General features: G+C 37.4%; 3 protein-coding genes and 1 long non-coding RNA gene across 6 annotated transcripts in view; 2 read left to right on the top strand and 2 right to left on the bottom strand.

Moving 5' to 3' along the window:
* The window catches only part of LOC128214345 (syntaxin-7-like), a 40,203-nt gene extending 36,070 nt beyond the window's left edge, over positions 1–4,133 (bottom strand). The window contains exon 1 of the mRNA XM_052920766.1: positions 3,987–4,133. Within this exon, the coding sequence (XP_052776726.1) occupies positions 3,987–4,032 (46 nt within the window). The 5' untranslated portion in view covers positions 4,033–4,133. The remainder of the gene's footprint in view (positions 1–3,986) is intronic.
* Positions 4,134–4,327: 194 nt separating this feature from the next.
* LOC128214336 (uncharacterized) lies at positions 4,328–8,006 on the top strand. Of its 3 annotated transcripts, XM_052920760.1 has the most exons (7): positions 4,328–4,628; positions 4,963–5,186; positions 5,435–5,510; positions 5,967–6,053; positions 6,257–6,383; positions 6,551–6,769; positions 6,977–8,006. In XM_052920760.1, exons 5-7 carry the CDS (start codon positions 6,300–6,302, stop codon positions 7,082–7,084), a joined length of 411 nt encoding a protein of 136 aa, XP_052776720.1. In that variant the 5' UTR covers positions 4,328–4,628; positions 4,963–5,186; positions 5,435–5,510; positions 5,967–6,053; positions 6,257–6,299; the 3' UTR covers positions 7,085–8,006. The 3 variants fall into 3 exon arrangements, with proteins under 3 accessions (XP_052776720.1, XP_052776719.1, XP_052776718.1); XM_052920759.1 differs by having other exon boundaries at positions 4,963–5,510; XM_052920758.1 differs by having other exon boundaries at positions 4,963–6,053.
* Positions 8,007–14,250: 6,244 nt separating this feature from the next.
* On the top strand, positions 14,251–15,898 carry LOC128212937 (uncharacterized). The gene is made up of 3 exons (XR_008257643.1): positions 14,251–14,780; positions 15,065–15,242; positions 15,555–15,898. It is a non-coding gene; the product is annotated as an uncharacterized LOC128212937 (long non-coding RNA).
* A 1,757-nt stretch (positions 15,899–17,655) lies between these two features.
* LOC128212935 (inactive pancreatic lipase-related protein 1-like) overlaps positions 17,656–20,381 on the bottom strand; it is a 9,125-nt gene continuing 6,399 nt past the window's right edge. Inside the window, exons 4-8 of the mRNA XM_052918341.1 lie at positions 20,322–20,381; positions 19,495–19,611; positions 18,993–19,115; positions 18,026–18,268; positions 17,656–17,773 (exon numbers count right to left, since the gene is read on the bottom strand). The exon at positions 20,322–20,381 is cut by the window's right edge and continues 169 nt beyond it. Coding sequence (XP_052774301.1) covers positions 17,760–17,773; positions 18,026–18,268; positions 18,993–19,115; positions 19,495–19,611; positions 20,322–20,381 — 557 coding nt within the window. The 3' untranslated portion in view covers positions 17,656–17,759. The remainder of the gene's footprint in view (positions 17,774–18,025; positions 18,269–18,992; positions 19,116–19,494; positions 19,612–20,321) is intronic.

The raw sequence follows: 20,381 nt of genomic DNA on the forward strand, positions 1-20,381 counted from the left end.
TGATGTGACATCGTTGTATCCGTATGTTAACAAAACTGGTAAAATACCTCTAGGACATCCCGAAATTATCACAGAAAATTTTAAAGACATTACCAAATACGAGGGTCTAGTCAAGTGTAAAATTGTACCTCCACGTGGACTCTATCTACCTGTTTTACCCGTGAAGTCGAATGGAAAACTGCTTTTCAGCCTATGCAGATCATGCGCAGACCAATACCAGCAGTCGCCATGTCAGCACACTGATAATGAAAGAGCCTTTCTTGGTACTTGGAATACAGATGAAGTCAAACTGGCCCTGTCTCAGGGCTACGAAATAATGGAAATCTATGAAGTTTGGCATTTTCCTAAGATATCACAGTATGACCAAAACTCCAAATGTGGCGGTATATTCACCGAATATGTGAATACCTTCCTAAAAGTCAAACAGGAGGCCAGTGGGTGGCCTGAATGGTGCAAGACAGAAGATGACAAACAGTCATATATGCAAAAAATTATGACAAAGGAAGTATACTCTTAGACTATGACAGGATATGCAAAAATCCAGGTCTTCGGTCCTTGGCAAAACTGATGCTGAACTCCTTCTGGGGCAAGTTTGGCCAACGTACAAACCTAGCACAGACGTCTTATATAACAGATACAAACGAGTTCTTTGACTTAATGACCAGTGATCAACAAGAAATAAAGAACATCCGTTTTGTCAATGAAGAAACTGTGCAGTTAGACTGGGCATACAATGACGATTTTATTGAGGCTTCTTCCCGGACAAACGTTGCCATAGCTGCATATGCAACAGCACAGGCGCGTATTAAACTTTATAGCTATCTACAACATCTTGGAAGGCGTGCACTTTATTGTGACACAGACTCGATAACATTTTCATCCAGACCAGGGCAGTGGAAACCACCTCTTGGAGATTATCTCGGGGATATGACGGACGAGGTTTCAGGAAACAAAATTACGAATTTTGTTACGGGTGGACCGAAAAACTATGCGTACAAAACACAACGTTGTGATAAAAATGGTTATAAATCAGTCTGCAAAGTGAAAGGAATCACGCTTAATTTTAAAAACTCCCTCAAGATTAATTACGCTATGGTGGTTGACATGATTAGGGGGTCATCCATTGGTAATTCTGTTCAAGTTGCAGACATGAAAATATGCAGGGACATTACTAACACCAAACTTGTCACGAGACAAGAAACCAATGACTATAGGATAGTATTTGACAAAAGGGTAATCGATAAGGATTACCTCACCTATCCTTATGGATACTAGTGTACCCTATTCTGTATAAAACGAGTGTCTAACATTATATTTTGTATATATAATTAATGGTTTATAAAACGATATGCTATACTTTGTATTATATGTACATGTATTTAAAAAGGCTTGTAAACTAACTATAAAATAAAATGATACAATTTTGTATTGATGTGTTTATTCAAAATAGCTGTAACTAGTATATATCAGTAAGGCATAAACTGAGGTTCTGTATTCGAAATAAATGACTTGGCGCACATATTACGTCATGGTTATTGAATACAGATTTGGGATCCCGCATATTACACAGTGTAAACAAGGGTATTACAATACAGGTGTAAAGACACAATGATAATAGTATACGATTGATTCCGTCTTAAATCTGTTACAAATATAGTTCTGCTGTGGAAAGGTTGTTGTACTTAAAGCCCAAATGTGTTAATATGATGCTTTACATTATATAGTAATGCTGTTGGAAGTGTGTTGACATTAACGCGGAATCCCAAAATTGTTTATATTAGACTGTACATTACTGAAAAAAGAGTACTGAAAAACAACGGGTTAACATACATATTAATCGCCTACATGTAGATACAACAGTTAATATGAATGATAAACAATGGTCCCACATCCACAACCAGATAATATGTCATAAGCGAAGAGATCACGTCGCGCTTGACTGAGCTCGAAAATTGACTTCGTACCCGATTGCATCATTTATATAGAATAAGAAGGGGTCACTGGGTGCGTTGTGTGCTGGATAGGCATTGCTGACTACTGAAGTATTTCCCGAGCGTTCCTCAACGACTTCGACATAGCGAGTTATGACTGTAGTTCGACATAACGAGTTTCGACTGTACCTTGCACTCCTACATATGGCATAACACATAAAGTGTCACAAAAATGTACCAAACCGATCTAACAACAATAATAAGAGTTTTAAATATCATCATTATCAGGGTTTTCGCCAGCCCTTTATGGCTTGTCGGGCCCGACGTGCCTTCCGCTGGCAAGGCTAATTACCGACATGCTTTAATCCGCTTAGCGACAACCCTTATCTAAACAATCATCAGTTCTGACAATACACAATTTTGTTGCGATTGCAACGGTTGCAACGGTTGACTGACAGCCAGAAGGCGTGTCGGGACTAATACGGCATTTGTTTGAGCCATTCAGAAGCAGGGGTCGACACTAACCATTTTTCCAAGGGATCCCGAAGGGACACCAACATTTGAAATCAGGTGTCCCTTCCTGAAATTAGGAGTCCCTTCCATTTTTTTACATTACTTAACCTGTTTTAATAATAAATCTAACATGCACATACAGTGTCTTTTAAACACCATATTATACACGTCTTCAACAGCATGTAATGACAAGTTCATAGTACATTGTCAGACATATGAACCTCTGGCGATGGCAAGAGGAAGGTATGGGTCTCCTAGTCAGTAGATTGGGTTCAAAAGCGGTAGAATGTCTAAGTCCCTTTTGTTTTCAGTCAAAAACAAAGATGGATACAATGTAAACAAAAACTTGATGGTTGGTACTATTTTTAGATTTTCATAAAATACGCATTAAATAAGTCAACCGAAAAATTGTGTATCTTAATTTTTGCGCCAAAATGTCGTAAAATTTTATACATTGATTGCATTAATAAAACTTTGGGAATTTTATTTCTATGTTGTTTCGATCAAAGCATAAAACAAAAAAATGTTGAATAGTAGGAGTCCGGTATTTGTGCCGTAAATGTTAGTGTAACAACTCGAAGGTCGCATCATTAAGTCATCAAGGTTAGTAGTGTTGGCATCTTTTTGGGGCGGTTCTGACACATAAGCAAACTAATTCAACATAATTATTGTACCGATAATAACAGTCTGTCACCTCTGACCTTGTTGATAATGTAAACAACAAAACGGAAATGTTAACCCGCATGCGCACTGTGAAATGACCTGTTTATTTATAGATTCATGACGTAACTATAGTCAACAAGTCAACCACACTTTCGCTTTAGTGTGTGCAACGTATTAATAATAATATCATTTTTGCATGCACTTTTAAGAAATTTAGGGGGACCTAAATTTATGTAATAAATAAAAGAAACGCTATTTATTTATTGATGTTTAGCTTTTATCGGTCAAAATTTAAGTGTCCCGACGGAATACCGTACTTTGAAGTTCAGGTGTCCCTCCCGAAAAATTGGTGTCCTCGGGATCCCGGGACCCTGTGGGTGTCGAACACTGGGCTGGGCCATAAAACCATTATCGTACAGTTGAATACACAATTTTATGGCATCGATTTTCTACAAATTTTACATAAATGTTCAAAAAGGACCAAAAGATATTTAAAAGTTCATTATTTCGAAAAGTGCATTTGAAAGAGAGAAAAATTCTGCATCGTAATCCGCTGGAAGCTAAGCGATCGGATGTCTATAATAACTTTAAATTGCAAAACAATTTTTAGCTCCTTCTTATTTCAATGTAACTTTTAATGACCAACAAAACCCTTAAAAAGGACCAAAATGTAAAAACCATACAATTAATACAAAACCAACATCTTTAAGGGCAAGAATTATATATAACATATATGTAGGAAGTAAGTTGATCTGTTGAAAGACTTAAGTCGTGAGAACTGTTTAACCATATTTTCCCTATATAACTCTAAAGGCACTTTCGCTTCAGCGGATTTCTCCAAAGTTGGCAATGAAAAGAAACATTGTAAATGCAACTAACCATTTTTCTGATCAAAGTGTTCCCGAAATGAACCAAATCCAGCCATTGTATAAAAGTTATATACAGATAGTTACAAACACAGACTCGACCGGACAAAAAGCGTCTTGCAAACCGAATGAGCACTTCATGAGTTGTTTATCGATCTATAACGCGTATGAACATGATCAGTATGATGATTAAATAGAGGCATGTTGAATGTTATTGTTTTGATTCGGTCTGCTCGCGCATGCGCAAACCACTGGTTGGCAAAAAACATGGCGGAAACCAATACGGAAGTATCGAAGTTGACCTTACGACAGCGGCTTCTAAGCCACGCCCCCTGATATCAAGGGAGCGAACTCTGTCTATGTCCGTCAAACAAACGAGGAAGTAATGGCGTCTCGCGTCGTTTCGTTTCCGATATTCCTGACAAATTATCATAAATGTGACATAACAATGCGAAAAAAATAGAAGTCAAAGGAATTTGTAACTGGCTGCTACATTGGAAGGCTCGATATATCTTTAGAAAATGACGATATCTAACATTTACGGGGTGAAATCTATCCAAGTCAGAGAAAATCGGATAGCCGCCATGTTGTCAACATTGACATCGATACAAAGGAAAAGCGTGTGTGTTCACGCATACTGTAAATGCAAACAAGGGTAAGTTTAACTTTTAATAACACCGGTCCTTTTTACAGTATTGTTGAAACAAAGATTAAATCATCGCACAATATGAGTAAATCATAAACGGCCCGAATGGGGAACCCGGAAGTGACATTAAATAACAGTTACATGCCAGCTATACAGTATAACCTTGTATTCTATAGTATGAGCAGAAATGGTTTATTGGGGTAATGCATAAAAAGTTTCAGTTCTAAGCGATTGAACTTATGAATAATAATGTAATAGTTGACAAGTGACAATCGTGGGTGATACCATTCTGTAACTTTTGCATTGCTCAAACATTCACATGCTTTGATTTTTGTTCTTACAGAAATTGTGGAACATGTTCACACACTCTGGCTGTAAAAGTAGACCTGGGAGGAAAAGTGCCCCCGGTGTGGGGCTCGAACTCACAACCACCAGAACACTAGAACGGCGCTCTAACCAACTAAGCTGACCGGGCAGCTAGTTCTAACCCACACACATGATATTTGCCAGTCCAGGCAATGTCAACCGCAAGAGAAAACCAGTGATGACAAGTTTTACAAATAATCGGTAGGACCTATTTTAAAGCTTTTTATAACATTTAGTTTTACTTTGCTGTACAAAAGTAATGGACTATTTGTCCAGAGAAAAACAACAACCACAAAACATTAGCTAGTATCTTGTGACGTCAATATTTCATTATGATATACATGTAGAAAGCAAACATCAAAGGCAGTAGCATTTACAGCTAGTATTAAAATATTTAACAATACATGTAACTGATTTATTTTAATATTGGCATCTTTTATTTATTTCAGGAAAGTGTGGTCTTTTGAAGAGAGTTCTTGAAGTTTTTTTTTTTTATGGATTCTTGGAAGGATGTACCTCTATGATGTTAGCTTTAGTTCTGGAGTATAACACCAGTTGTTGCATATTTATTATCAGATTTATTAAATACATTGTTGTTTTGCAAACATTACTTAAACTTTGATATTTCTTTGGTGTTTATGTATGATATTGTAGGTAAATATATCTCTTTATTGCAATGCCAAATATATTTTAAAATATATAGCATTAGCAGAAGTTATTTTTCACTGCTAAAGCTGCACTTTCACAGATTGATCACTTTGACAACTTACACAGGATTCGATTGCATTTATCATGTTTTGGCTCGGAGAAGTTTGCTTTGTGATTTATATATTAGGTCTTAATTTAAAGAATGCCAAAATAAGCCGATTCTGAGACAAAAAGTGTCAAACTATAATTCTGTGAGAGTGCAACTTTAAGAATACTGTTAATCGAGTGTGCATGTGATCCGGACATTAGATGAACTATCATTAAATATTGTAGATTTACGTAGACTTGGGTTTGCATCGACAAAAAGGGAGGACATGTGATCAGCACTCACTGCACTTGCATGGTGGCTTAAACAATTTAGTAAGACAAAAATAAACATTAATTAATGAGAATAAATTTTATTATTAAACCAGTTATTGAACCAGGCATCAAGTTAATGCCAGAGTGTCAATATAAATGGGGAATCATGAAAGTTGAAGTACCTTAAATATCCCGGCTATTTAAAAAATATGCTTGAAAAGCATTGTCAATTTATTTCAAGTATTATAAATCTTTTTTTTCAGATTGGGTGAAGCTTGTAGTCACATTGCTGCTTTGCTGTTCAAGATGATGTCTGCAGCATTGTATGGCCTCGATGAAAAGTCAAGGACAAGTGTTTCCTGTGCTTGGAACCAGTTTTATAGGAAAAAGGTAAACAGTGATACCATAGGCTAATAAGAATGTTTTTTAATTGTCACACACAAGAATGTTTACCTCTGTGATAATCTCTAAATTTGTTTGCTTATATATGTTATCCAAAATCTTTCAAAAAAACAATTTCGTCTTTATATTACTTATTTTTTGTATGCATTTTTCAGGTGCAGCCAAAACCTGTGGACATGATTAATTTCGACAACCCAAAACCTCTCCGGAAGAAGCGCTGTCGAAGAGTCCTTTCCACTTCTGTCGAGAACGATGATGGGTTTGACGCAGCCGAGGCACTCCGCAGTCTAAAGCGCATTTGCCCTTCCGCATGTATCCTGACTAAAGGCGACTCTGACACTGACACTGCATCAGAAGATGAAGACTTACCACCAGTTAGTATTTTATTTCTTTGTCTGCATTTAGTGCATTAAGCCTATTACAGAATAACACATAAATCTGAAATCGAGTAAGAACTCTTAAATGCTATACTTTTGAATTATTAACTGTCAGAGCATTGTTTCAAATTATTACGCTTATTTTACAGGATGATTTACATTAAATAACACAACATAGCTTTATGGAGAATTTGCTTTTTTCAGGTGCTGAGCAGATTCCATGAGGTGGAACATGAGTCACTGAGCCCTACAGACCTGACAAATGTCAGCGATTTGTTCGTGACTTTCAAGTACTACCCCAACAGGTCATGAATCTCGAGGAGATGACAAAGGGCCAACAAGACAGTGTTCTGTGGCAACGACAGAGAAGGGGGCGACTAACAGCCACAACAGCACATGATGTTCTGACCTTAAAGCAAGCAACAACAAAGTCAAATGTGCTGAAGAAAATAATGAAGTACCATGAGTGTGAACTTTCATTGATGCCATTAAGTTTGGCAGACAGTACGAAGAAACAGCAAGATCAATGTATAGTGATAAAATGAGGCAAAGTCATAAACACTTTAATGTATCTGATTGTGGGCTTTTTGTTGACAGCACATTCCCATTGTTTGCAGCTACACCCGATGGACTCAGGGAATGTTCATGTCATGGCAAGGGGCTTGTAGAGATCAAGTGCTCATACAAACATAGAGACTCAAAAATAGAAGACATTAAGGATCAGACTTTCTTCCTCAATAGTGACAATAAACTGAAAACTAACCACCGCTACTATTCACAAATTCAGTTTCAAATGTATGTTTCTGGGAAGACATTTTGCGATTTTATGGTGTTCACATAAAAAGGAATAGTAATACAGACTGTGTACCCTATGATCCTGAGTTTGTAAATAGGTTAATTAAAAAGTGTGCAGATTTTGCGATAAATGATCTTGTACCTGAGATTATTCAACACAAGTTGAACATGTAAAAAGAATTTAACCTTGTGAAATATACATAAATGTCCTAACTGTTTTTGACTCTATTCTTCGAATTGTTGTATTAAGCTTTCAGGATTGTTCAATAGTATGCCTTTACCTTATTTTATTATGTACTTAATTTTCATTGTATTGTGAAGCTTGATATTTTTTACTCCTTTGCAAAAACATTGTTTGTAGTTTGTATTTTTGCTCCATGCATCAAAATTGTGTTTCTCTTTTAGCTCACACTCTCATATAAATAAAGGTTGATTTTTACACTTTTTTACATTTAATAATGTTGTAAGGCCATCCTTAAATAGTGTTCGTTTTTCGGGCCATGTTGGAACAAAAGAGGAACAACAATATATTTTACTTTGTCATTTCATCATAGTCTGTCAGATGACTGCAAATAAATATTTGTTTAATTTGGCCATATAGAAAACAAAAACAAAAGAAGATAAAGTTCATTCTCATTTTAATACTTCAAGTGACTTCATTTAAATTAGCTTCCAATAAGTTACATGTATAAGAAATATACCATTTATCAAGCATAAAACAGCACATTCAAAAGCACATTATAAGCATACATAAGTTATAAATATGTCTTTGAGTAGTAAATAATTTAAGCTTCCTGCTTTAAGCATTAACATTAATGTACACTAATTAACATGATCATAAAAGTTACTTCACAAGTTTGGGGAGAAGGTTTGTGAAAGCCGCACAAATTGTCAAAATAGAATCTGCGTGTCTAATTAAAGAAATAGGCAAGGTGTTTTTCAAAATTTGAAATCTTTTTTCACGCTCAATTGTCCTCTCAATATGTATGCGAGACTTTGAGAGTCTTCTCGCACATTCCACTTCCCTCTGTGAGAACTGACTTTTCCCTTTCGCAAATGGTGGTATTGCCAGAGATGCTCCATGGGCTGCTAGTTCATCAGCAATGAGGAAGCCCCTATCGGCAAGAACAAGGTCACCTACTTCAAGAAGCTCATAGAAACCAGATCGTGTTGTGATTTCCTTGTCAGATACTCGCCCGCCCCAGCACTTCGATAGGAAACTAACTGATCCATAGGGTGTTATGCCGTTTAGGAATTTCAGGGTATTGTGACTTTTATAGTTAGACCATGTAGAAGCCCTAGCATCAAGATTTGTTGGCCTTTGAATGAAAATCTCACTACAGTCAATAATTACACGACACTTTTTGTAGTTCTTTTTGAATGTTCTTGGCGTGTTTTTCATAATAGCATCTTTTGAAGGTCATTGCAAAAGAAATTTGAGTCGTTTTGCGAGATTAGGCAAGCTTTGAGTCAACACTCTTGACACCTGCGTGGGGCATGTCTGGAATCTCATAGCAAGGTCATTATTAGTGAGATTTAACTTAAGTTTCATCAACACCATTAGCAGTACATTGCCCCGGCAAAGCTTTCCGGTTGGTTTTATGAGATACTGTTGCCAGAAGCCAGGTAAACATTGTCATTGATTGCAGACAATCCCAATTGTTATGAAGAAATTGACAAATGACAATACAAGTTTTAACAAATATATTATTTACATAAATTACAATAAATATAGATCTTCTTATGTACTATGGTTGAATGTCACTACTGCCACACTGTTACGCTGTTACCAGTCTACCACTCCACTATCTTAATCTCCCGCTAACGTAAACGTCACACAGACGTCACCCGGATGTCGACAACGGCGTCACACAGACACCACATAGACGCATCGACGTCACACAGTCGCCGACCACAGGAAATACAGGCGTCACTTAGACGTCAACACTGACGTCACTCAGATGCCAATCCAATTCACGTCCCGACTCTCGACGTCCACGATAGGATATATCAACGCCCACCTAGGCGTATCCGTCCTCAGCACCAGCCTGTGTTACCGGTACAAACACGAGGTCCACTGACATCCCGCCCTGTTAGCGTCCGGAAGCCCAACTACGTTGAAACGTCCTCTGACGTCATGAGCAACAAAACGTCAATGGACCCGTAACGTGGCAACCATAGCAAATTGATGTTCTGCTGTTTACGTATAACCTGACATTCAAAATTACGACATAAGTCCTACTATTTACTATATCATTGCTTACCTAAATTATATTTAACAAGCATGATTATACACTTTTACTCTCAACAATTATGCAAAGCAAAACAATAAAATGTCGTTTCATTCCCAGTCAAGGCAAAACTGTGAGAATCTAAACAATTATAGTTTAACACGAATGAAAATAGTTCTCTAGATAATAATATGAGCAAATAATGCTTACAACGCTTACTACGCTTACTTGCAATATAAAAACCTGACAATTGCAAAGTGCATGTACAAGAGACAATATTTAACTGTATTTACAAACCTAAATTGTAATGCAAGAATGTCTATAAAACAATTATAATGTAATGGCACTTACCCTGGTATCAGGTGTTAATAATACTTAGTATTAATGCACATTCATTCCCCAACAGCTTTTCGGCTGCATAACTGCAGACGTGGCAGTTCCGTCCGTCCACCCAGAGAATGTTACACGTCTGTCTTGGTCAAAAACCTGTTCCCAACTAACTAGAGAATTACACACCCAAAACATGTACAAATTATGATGACGTAAAAATGGTCAGAGCAGTGAAAATTGGTCAAGTGTTACCGTATCGTGTCGATACAATACTACCTAATGATTGATTTTAAATCAATGTTTAAACTAGTACAAGCAAATTGTATTAAATAATAATACCATAATATAAATGTAAAAAGAGATTTGTGACAATATTACTTTCTTTTTATTTATCATTCGTCTCTTTCTCCCCTTCCTCCTCTCTTTCGCTCATGTACCTCTCTTTCTCCAACTTTCTCTACCCTTCGTCTCTTTCTCCTCTCATTCTCTCATGTTATTCTCTTTCTCCAACATTTTCTTACTCTTCGTCTTTTTTCCCCTTACTCCTCTCATCCTCTAATGTACCTCTCTTTCTCCAACTTTCTCTGCCTTTCGTCTCTTTCTCCCCTTCCTCCTCTCATTCTCTCATGTACCCCTCTTTCTCCAACTTTCTCTACTCCTCGTCTCTTTCTCCCCTTACTCCTCTCATTCTCTCATGTACCTCTCTTTCTCCAACTTTCTCTATTCTTAATCTCTTTCTTCCCTTGCGCCGTCCATTCTCTCATGTACCTCTCTTTCTCCCCTTCCTCCGCTCATTCTTTCATGTACCTATCTTTCTCCAACTTTCTCTACCCTTCGTCTCTTTCTCCCCTTGCGCCGCTCATTCTCTCATGTACCTCTCTTTCTCCCCTTCCTCCGCTCCTTCTCTCATGTACCTATCTTTCTTCAACTTTCTCTACCCTTCGCCTCTTTCTCCCCTTGCTCCTCTCTTTCTCTCATGTACCTCTCTTTCTCCACTTTTCTCTACCCTTTGTCTTTTTCTCCCCATCCTCCTTTCATTCTCTCATGTACCTCTCTTTCTCCACCTTTCTCCACCCTTCGTCTCTTTCTCCCCTTACTCCTCTCATTCTCTCATGTACCACTCGTTCTCCAACTTTCTCTACACTTCGTCTTTTTCTCCCCTTGCTCCTCTCATTTTCTCATGTACCTCTCTTTCTCAACTTTCTCTACACTTTGTCTCTTTCTCCCCTTGCTCCTCTCATTCTCTCATGTACTTCTCTTTCTCCATCTTTCTCCACCCTTCGTTTCTTTCTGCCCTCTTGTATTTGGCCTTATGTTATCTAATTCAGACGATATGCACGTACAATGTATAATTCGACCATTTCGGTATGGAGGCTATTCGTTGCCAAAAGTCCAGACGTGTATGTGTGTATTTTAGGTTTGTAACATTGATGATTTACCAATGTACATTTAACAAACGCCAACTCATCGGTTGTATGTTTACATTTCACACTGTACATTTTCATTTTTCATTGTGCCGATTGCAGTTTTATTCTCGTTGCATCTATTTAACAGAAGGTTCAGTCGTGTTTATAGAGTCGTTTATGGTAAACACTTGTAATTCTGTGAAAGTCACATGCCGATTTTTACGTTGCGGCTTGTAGAGGACAGATTTCAGTTCGTAGTTATACAAAGTACATTGTATGGTGGTGACTTTTCATTCACAGTTGAACATGTTTACGAGATGAATTTAATTTTATTTATAGATAGCTCCGCCTTAACCATGTTTTAACTCCTCCTTCCGTCTATCGGAAATTTCCGCTATCTCTCGGCTCTATTTAAACCAAATATGGATACTTTGGACCATGGACATTACGAATCATCTATATTATGACACTATGGACTATGATTTGGAAACAGGATGGATTATAAATTATTTCATGTCGAATAAAATAATATATGATATTACAACATGTTTTTGTCTATATAATAGTAATAAATACGCACATATGACATGAAATGAGATATATGCAAAATGATACTTGACTCAAACACAACAAAATGTAAGTCATTAGCATTAAATTATACTTCAAGAATGAAAAGTCCCATTGTCTTATTTTTCTTTTAAAGCTGCACTCTCACAGATTGACCGTGTTGACAACTATTATTTTTGTTTGTTTTGGAATGAGCCAATTTTTGCGTAAATGTCTGGATACCAGTGGTATAAGACTGCTGACAAAGGAGCAGATACGGTTTTTCAGTGTTACGTTCGCAAATTGATGTTTTATGGCTAAACGTGGTACTACAGTAACGTGTTAAGAAAAATGAAAAATGTCGGCAGTTTTCCAAACAATTTAGACCTGTTTTAGTGTGAGTAATCTTATTATTTGTATAGAAAGCATTGCTGCCAAAATCAGCCGAGTCTGGGACAAAAAAAAGGTTGTCAAAACTGTCAATCTGTGAGAGTGCAGCTTTAAATTACTATAAACACTATTTTAAATTCTACCATTATAGGACACTTTCTTGCCTTTTTGCAATGTTTAAGATTGCAAGTAATATTAGATAATTTAAAATTTACGAAGAAAAAATTCTAAATTTTCATTAAGTTGAAATTATTCACTAAGATGCCCCAGAGGTTTCTTACCTGGTAGCTGGAACTGTATGGATAAAATACACTTAGATTACAACTTCATATAACTCATACATTATACTGTAACGAATATTATTTTATAGGTAATTAATAAAGTATTTTAATGATGAAGTCAATTTATTGCTAATAAACAATTATTACTTGCTGCTACCTTTTATACCCCACCCACACTCAACAGCCAGGGCTTTTTTCACATTTAGGTGAAGCGGACCTAGCCCTTTTGGAGGGGAAAAATCGCGCGTTTGTTTTTCTAATCTAAGACTCACGATATATATTTGTTCATGTTTTCATGTTCTTGAACCCCCCCCCCCCACTTGATTGTTATGGTTCAAGGTGGCAGATCCCGTAATTCATAACTGGGGGACACAAGTGGGTTGGAGGGCTGTTCTTCCATCCACATGGATATTTTGTTTCAATGATGTATTGAAATTACACGTTTACACCATACATGCTTATTAAGATAGTAAATGTATAACATCAGACAAATCTAGGTGGATATCATTATGATGTCCATCAAAAGTTTCGTAGGTTTGCTGGAGCAGGTTTTGAACAGGGACTTGCGTTAGAGGGGCGTTACTGAGGGGCATAACTTTTTGGATAAGATCCCTCGAGTGGGCATGACATTAATATGTTTAAAATGTGGGAAGTGGGGTTTAGGGGTACTCCCGCAAGAATATTTTAAATATTTTTAGTCTGAATTGGTGGATTATGAGAAATATTGACAAAAATAACCTTTAAGTTTACTTGCGGGCCAACTGGGGGGGGGGGGCACAGGCCCTACAGCTCCCCCCCATACACACACTGAACGACCCGCCCATGGTCCACTTGTAAATAAAATGAATGAACAATTTTTGCTTGCTGGGGTATATAAGTAAAAAAAACAACTGACAGTGGCAGTATAAATCTGGGTCCGTGAGCCCAGTACAGATACACCCAACTGCAATTGACTAAATAATATGGTGATTTATAACCCATTAGAAACATTGATCGTCAAAATAAAATAAAAGATGAAGTTAATTTTAGTTTTTATTGTGAAATAAAGAGAGAGTACTCGGACTTACGACCGGGAATTTACAGGAGGAAGGCGAAGATGTTATCTCCCTTGCTTGATTCGACAGAAATAAACGATAGAAAATCCAATTCGATAGCTCCGCCCATTCACCTTCGTTTCTTTTGGTGACATTTACCATATAAGGTATAGGCGAAATCGTCTATCCTTGTAATTCTGAACTTGTCAATTCACTTTTGTAAACCTGGACTTGTTGGACTGCAAATGTTCATTTTACGAATGCGAGTGTCGACTGTAGGGTTGCAGTTTTACAGTTTTAGCAGTTTAACTTAATGACTTTACTCTTGGGAATCTTACATGTTTTCGATACAACACTTCACTGGCAATCAATTTAAACTTAGAACAATAAATACAACTCTTAAACACTACATTTAATTAATAATATAATTCAAAAATTAACTACATCAACTTATGTACCGGCATACATCCGAGGTTGTTTTCGATAAAAATTGGCCGAGGAGCTCCGAATGCGTAATTTAAAGCTACGATATAATTTATCTGTTGAACTAAAACAATGCAATGTGACCATGTATCGATTCTTCGCGAGGTAATGCACCAGTCAATTGTAACCACGCCCCCACCCCCAAGGTCCGGGGAATACATCGATCCGACCTGTCAATCAAACTAATCATTATTGACCAATGAGAAAGCTGCAAATTATTCACCGAGTCCCGTCCGCCATCTTTACCCACAAACACAGCAGCGATAACTGTTTACAACCGGACATTTTATTGAAGTTTTAAGACTGATTTGTGAAAATGGTTAAACGACGCGGATGGGGAATATGTTATGCAGATTAAGGTATCCGGAGGGACTAAATGGAGGCCGATTTAAACGATTTCCGACCTATAATCCGATATTGAGAAGTGCAAATGCTGGATTAAAGCCTGTGGACGGCCACAAGAGAAACTGAATGTCAACAGGATAAACAAGCACGAAGATGTCTGCTCGAAGGTTAGTAAATTAAAATTTGGTTTTATCGTAAAACGATCAAAATACAATCATTTCAATTATTATTCTGAATTCTGCAAATCATGCCAAATGTTTATTTTGTTTACTTTCTTGTGTCCTAAATATTGACCTCCATATGGAGATCATGCTAGTTGACAGTTTCCATCAGGTTATGAATGTGTCAAGTTTAAACTACTGTTTTATTGTATAATATGTATAATATGTTACTGACTGGCATTGTGGAGTCTTGTCACACTAATTATATTTTACTATTATGCATATTTAAGCACTTTCATGGAAGAAATGGACAATCTAAAGAGTATCCTGACCCACCATCAGCTGATGGCTGGAGAATAACATCTTCAAGAAAACTCCCCACAAAGCGGTCACTTGGAAAGGAAACTTATGGCAGCATTTATACACAAAATGCAAGTGTATGCATTTAATACAAGATATCACATGCCTGTGCGTTAGAGTTTTATTTATCTTTATGGAGTGCGCGGAAGACTTGAATAACATGTACCATGTAGGATAAATTGCAAAACTGAGACTGTATTATTTTGAAGACTTCTACTCATTTTTAAAATGCCACTGTTCCTTTTTTCAATACAAAACAACAGCATTATAGTTACATATATTTTAATACAAGTATTTTGTATGTTACAGAAAAGAACACTCAAAAGAACTGAAGAGAACATTATTACAAGGAAATTACACAGTTTTTTGTGTGTGTAAATTTGCATATAAATATATCAACATAACAATAATTTCTTTCAGAGAAAAGCTGGTCCAGGATCCTGCAGACACTGTACCAGGAGTAGAAACACAGACCGAATGTCCATGTAAGTGAAACCAACACTCTAACAATGCCTATGATCTTGTTGTCAGTTCTGTTTTACTTGGGTCTTCACAGGTTGTGTGGTATTTAACGGTGTGAACTCTTTCGGTAAATCAATAGGTGCTGCATTTCAAACAGAGGTATTCCCACACTCTTGAGAAATGCAATAGTTAAAATTTGTTTAAATATTATACAGGAATCATATGATTTTATTTCTGCTTCTTTGATATAATTGAATAACTGTTAGTTTATTCATGTTTGGAATAAAGCATTGTAAAGTGAATTGTGTGTTTGTAGTTCATTTATTTAATTAGATTTAAAATTTGTAAACTTGGTCTGTGTATCTATCTGGCAAAGGACAGGTTTCCTTTTCCGACTGTGCTACTATGACTTGGTTCACTGGAACTGGCTTGATCTTTGATCCCTTTGGCACATTCCATTGTTGGGGAATACTTGTGTAACTTTGTTGATCAGGAACATGGGTGAAGTTGTGCAACTTGAGTTCCTGAAGTGACTTGATTAAGCCAACCACGTGTGAACAATGACCGCTCAATCTATAAAAAAAATGAAAACAGAGATTGTTGACAAGCTATCAAAACAAAAGCATGATATCATGCTGTGAAATTGGCATGTGTTTATCCTACACTGACCCATGAAGTATCATTTGACTTTCCAGATGTTAAATGTCTAAAACGAAGCAGTAACTAGAAATATGAAAACCAATAAATTGAAATACAACATACAGTATCTTACTTCTTTCTCTACTCGACGACTTGAAAATATTTTTTCGCATTCCGTATTACGGCATGAAATGTAAAAGACATGGCGATCCAAAATTGCTTATAATTCACAATGTATATTTAAGAATAAAATTACTAGTATAATAACATTTGTTAAATACAATTGGAAATTCACATACCCTGGTTTTCATGAGCAATACCTATATCGTATGGAATCCCTCTCCACATCGACACTTAACATATGATGCTTGTCGTTTTTTCTCATTGAAGGCCAGCATCTCGCGGTAACATGGCAGATATTTTCTCTTCCAAAACTTTAATGTCATGAATATAACCTTGTAGAAAGTAATTTAATCCCTTTTCTTACACCTTTCCGATAATTTGGCTTGATCTGGTAAATATTTAACTGATATATTGTCCGAAATCTTCGCGAGAGAATCGGATTCTGATGCTATCGTAGCAGCGCGTGAGCCGCCATTTTGAATTTACGCTTGGGGCGGAGCTTATCTTGGCATCTCGGATCGATGTATAGCAGGGACTTTGACTTTCGGTCCAGCCAACCCAGGCTAAAATCCTCGTCCTGCGGGGACGAACAGATGGTAAAATCCCCGCCAAATGCCCCGCACTCCATGGACACTAGGTAAGGCAGGCCCATTACCCGCTATATTTAAAGCGAAGACAAAACCACCCCATTCACCCGACAATGCGGGGCCACCTGAAAGGTAAAAACACAGTCCATTTTCCCCGCTATCCCCGGTATACCCCGGACCTGGGGGGTGGGGGGGCGGGGCGTGGTTACAATTGACTGGTGCATAATAAGCTCATATCTTCAGTAGTTCCACGTGAAACGTTAAGTACGCCAAATCTGTCAAGGCGGAATACGTCTTTGAGGTATGAAGTTGATTGACATGCCAGAGATGTTGCACTTGATCCGAAAAATACTTGGTGATTTTGGGCGAAGCGACGGCCATGATCATCTAATGTTTCAAAACCATAAAAAACCCATACAATCATAAGTTCATTTGCAAGAATAGTACCAAAACAAGTCACACAGAGTCCGAGAAGTTATTTGGCGCGTCGATCGGACTATCTTCACGCGGCTTTAACGCGGTGGTCTGTCTGTCTCTCTGTCTGTCTGTTTGATTTAAAATGGGTTTTGAACTTTGAAAAAACCGTTTGTTCATACAGAAATATGTTACTCTTCTAAACATGCACTGTAGATTTTAAGAGTCTTTATTAAATATAGTTTCTCTTTTGTGTAAACCTATGACAGATGTTATATAACTTCATTAAACAGAACTCAATTAATACCAGTTTTATTGAAATTAACATTTATAAATAAATGGATCAAATTCACTCTTTAAACACGCGCAGTAACTGACTGTCAAAGATCTGTGACACCAATTAGTCGGACACATCTGAAAAAAGCAAACAGATATCATATTATTATTGTTATTAATACTATTATAATTTATTATTATTGAAATTTTAATGATGATTACTATTATCATCATCATCATCATCATCATCATCATCATCATCATCATCATTATTATTATTATCATAATGACTTTAAAAATATCTCTATATAATGGCATATTTCATGGTCCTCACAATCCACAATAATTGCAAAACATAATAATTATTAAATTGTGTATAATTTTACTTACTTCCTACACAAAACGGACTTTGTTTATTTGTGTTCAGGTAAAACTTTCCAGTCACATTCGTATTCGAAGAGTTAATTCCCATGACTGGGCAAGGGAGACCACCGCATGACGCGCAGTTTCCTGCCTTGAATGTCGCCCAGGAGCCACATGGGTGTGCAGTAAACTGGCAGTTGGCGTTAAGGACCGATTCTATAAAGTACCAGATTGCCCGGTCATGGGCGCAGGACACGGTGGCAAATGCCGCTGGAAACATTTCTAGATGTATTAGACTTTATATAACCAAAGAAAAAAACAAATTATTCCCTCTTGAAAAATAAATAAATATCACTTTTACATGCACTCGGAGCTCCTCGGCCATTTTTATCGAAAATAACCCCGGATGTAAGCCGGTACATCAGTTGAAGGAGGTTGTTTTCGATAAAAATGGCCGAGGAGTTCCGTATATTAACCATGCGCAGGGGATTGTCGACTAAACGGCTCCCGGGAATAGCCAAATTCATCATTAAAAAGGCTAAACAACTGAGTCCAGGAAACCATGACTAAAATCCGACGTTAGAGCATGTATATTTAATATGTGTGTTGCTGTACGAATGATAAACAATAAATGTTCAAGTGCAATAACACTGTTAGGCGATCTTCCATAGAATACTTTTTACACCACTTGGTTATCTGGCTGGCGCAGTGGTTAGCGCAACTGCTTCTCACCTAGGCGACACAAGTTCGATTCTGGTCCTGGGCGCATTTAAGTTTGGTTTGCGGTCACCAAGCCAGAAAAATGGGTTTTCTCCGGGTACTCCGGTTCCCCCCAATACACATGATCGCACTGCCCGTGCCAACGAGAGTGATAAATATAATTCTGTAATAACTTGTTTCATAGTCTTTGTAAAATGAATAAGTTTACACTAATCTAAGTACACCAGGCTTTGCAGGCCAAAGGGACTCAAAAGATCTACATAAATTTGCTTACAGCTTAACTGTCCAGTTAGAAGCTGTTCGACGGTTGTGCTGATGGGGGCGGGGCATCCGGGCTGCACCTGCCCTCCATTTGGGTAAAAGTCCTTGTGGCCCATAGATAATATCGTCCCGAAACCTGGACACAAGCAACAAGTATATTGCTGTATATATAATTGTATATAACATGGTATAATCTTGGGGCGGGGCATCCGGGCTGCACCTGACCACCTTTTGTCACATGGGCTAAAGCGTCTCGAAACCTGTATTGGGAAATGCTTATACCCAGAAGAAAAGTAAAACATACGATTTTATTGATAAGGTATAATTGTCCTGAACGAGTTGGGAACCCTCGCTGCACCAGTCCGCCATTCGAGAAGACAAACATCCATGTTTAACAACATGTCATAATGTAGTTTTAAAATTACGTTTGAAACCGTTTCGATAGTAAGACTTATGATGATTTTTCTTCAGCTAATGAGCTGATAGTATATTCCACAGTCATGAAAATGACATACCGGCGTCCTGGAGCGGCGCTCCATCAGAATGAATGGCGTCAACATACAGCGCGTCTGTGGGGTCAAGGCGGACAATGGCGTCGGACTTGGTAAACGCCGGACCCGCCGGATCGAGTCCTGTGGAAGAATAGCACATATTTCGTTCAGAAAAATAAAATAACACGTAAAAGTATGTACGATATTCACGTTTACATTTCTGTATTTATCCCAAGAATGTTGTTGTCGGCATATACAGGTTTGGCACATGATACTATTTATATGCATGGACTCTTTAGATATTTTGCTCTTTTTTGGTTATTCAATATAGCATTTATATACGGTAATTCTTCGTCAGGACAAAGTACATGTACAGTAAGTTAACGATGGTCTGGATTTCACTGAAGACTTTCACTGCTATCGCTGTCGATGTCCCTAGCACCATTCGAAACACCTCTGCCATTTTCCATCGAAAACAACCTCGAATGTATGCCGGTACATCAGGAGAAGTAGTTCGTATTTTTTTAGTATTAATTAATGGTAGTGTTTTAATGTGCACTCTGTATAACTAAGTTTAAATTGATTGTCAGTAAAGTGTTGTATTGCATAAATAATTAGGATTCAAAAGAGGAAAGTCATTATGTTTAACTACTGAATTGAAATTACTACGCGATCTACTGGCAGCAAAGTTAAATGTTAAGACACTGTCAACCGTCCCTATACATCCGAGGTTGTTTTCGATGGAAAGTGCATGCATTTTGTTTAAATCATCATTCAATTCCCCAATGACACCCATATCACCAATGTTTACATGTTTCAAGCAAGAATATTCTCAAAGAAAGAGTCATCACCCGTTATCCTTGCAATGCCTGGAACGCGATGCCCCACATATCCCGCGATGTGAGCACCCA

The sequence above is a fragment of the Mya arenaria genome, chromosome 13, assembly GCF_026914265.1.
Source record: "Mya arenaria isolate MELC-2E11 chromosome 13, ASM2691426v1".
Taxonomy (NCBI): Eukaryota; Metazoa; Mollusca; class Bivalvia; order Myida; family Myidae; genus Mya; species Mya arenaria.

What these genes read in the sequence shown, in the direction of transcription:
- LOC128214336 (XM_052920758.1), top strand. Translation starts at nt 6,300, where the DNA reads ATGATGTCTGCAGCATTGTATGGCCTCGATGAAAAGTCAAGGACAAGT. An exon ending in ACCAGTTTTATAGGAAAAAG is followed by an intron (nt 6,384 to 6,550) that starts GTAAACAGTGAT and finishes TGCATTTTTCAG; the next exon opens with GTGCAGCCAAAACCTGTGGA. An exon ending in AAGATGAAGACTTACCACCA is followed by an intron (nt 6,770 to 6,976) that starts GTTAGTATTTTA and finishes TGCTTTTTTCAG; the next exon opens with GTGCTGAGCAGATTCCATGA.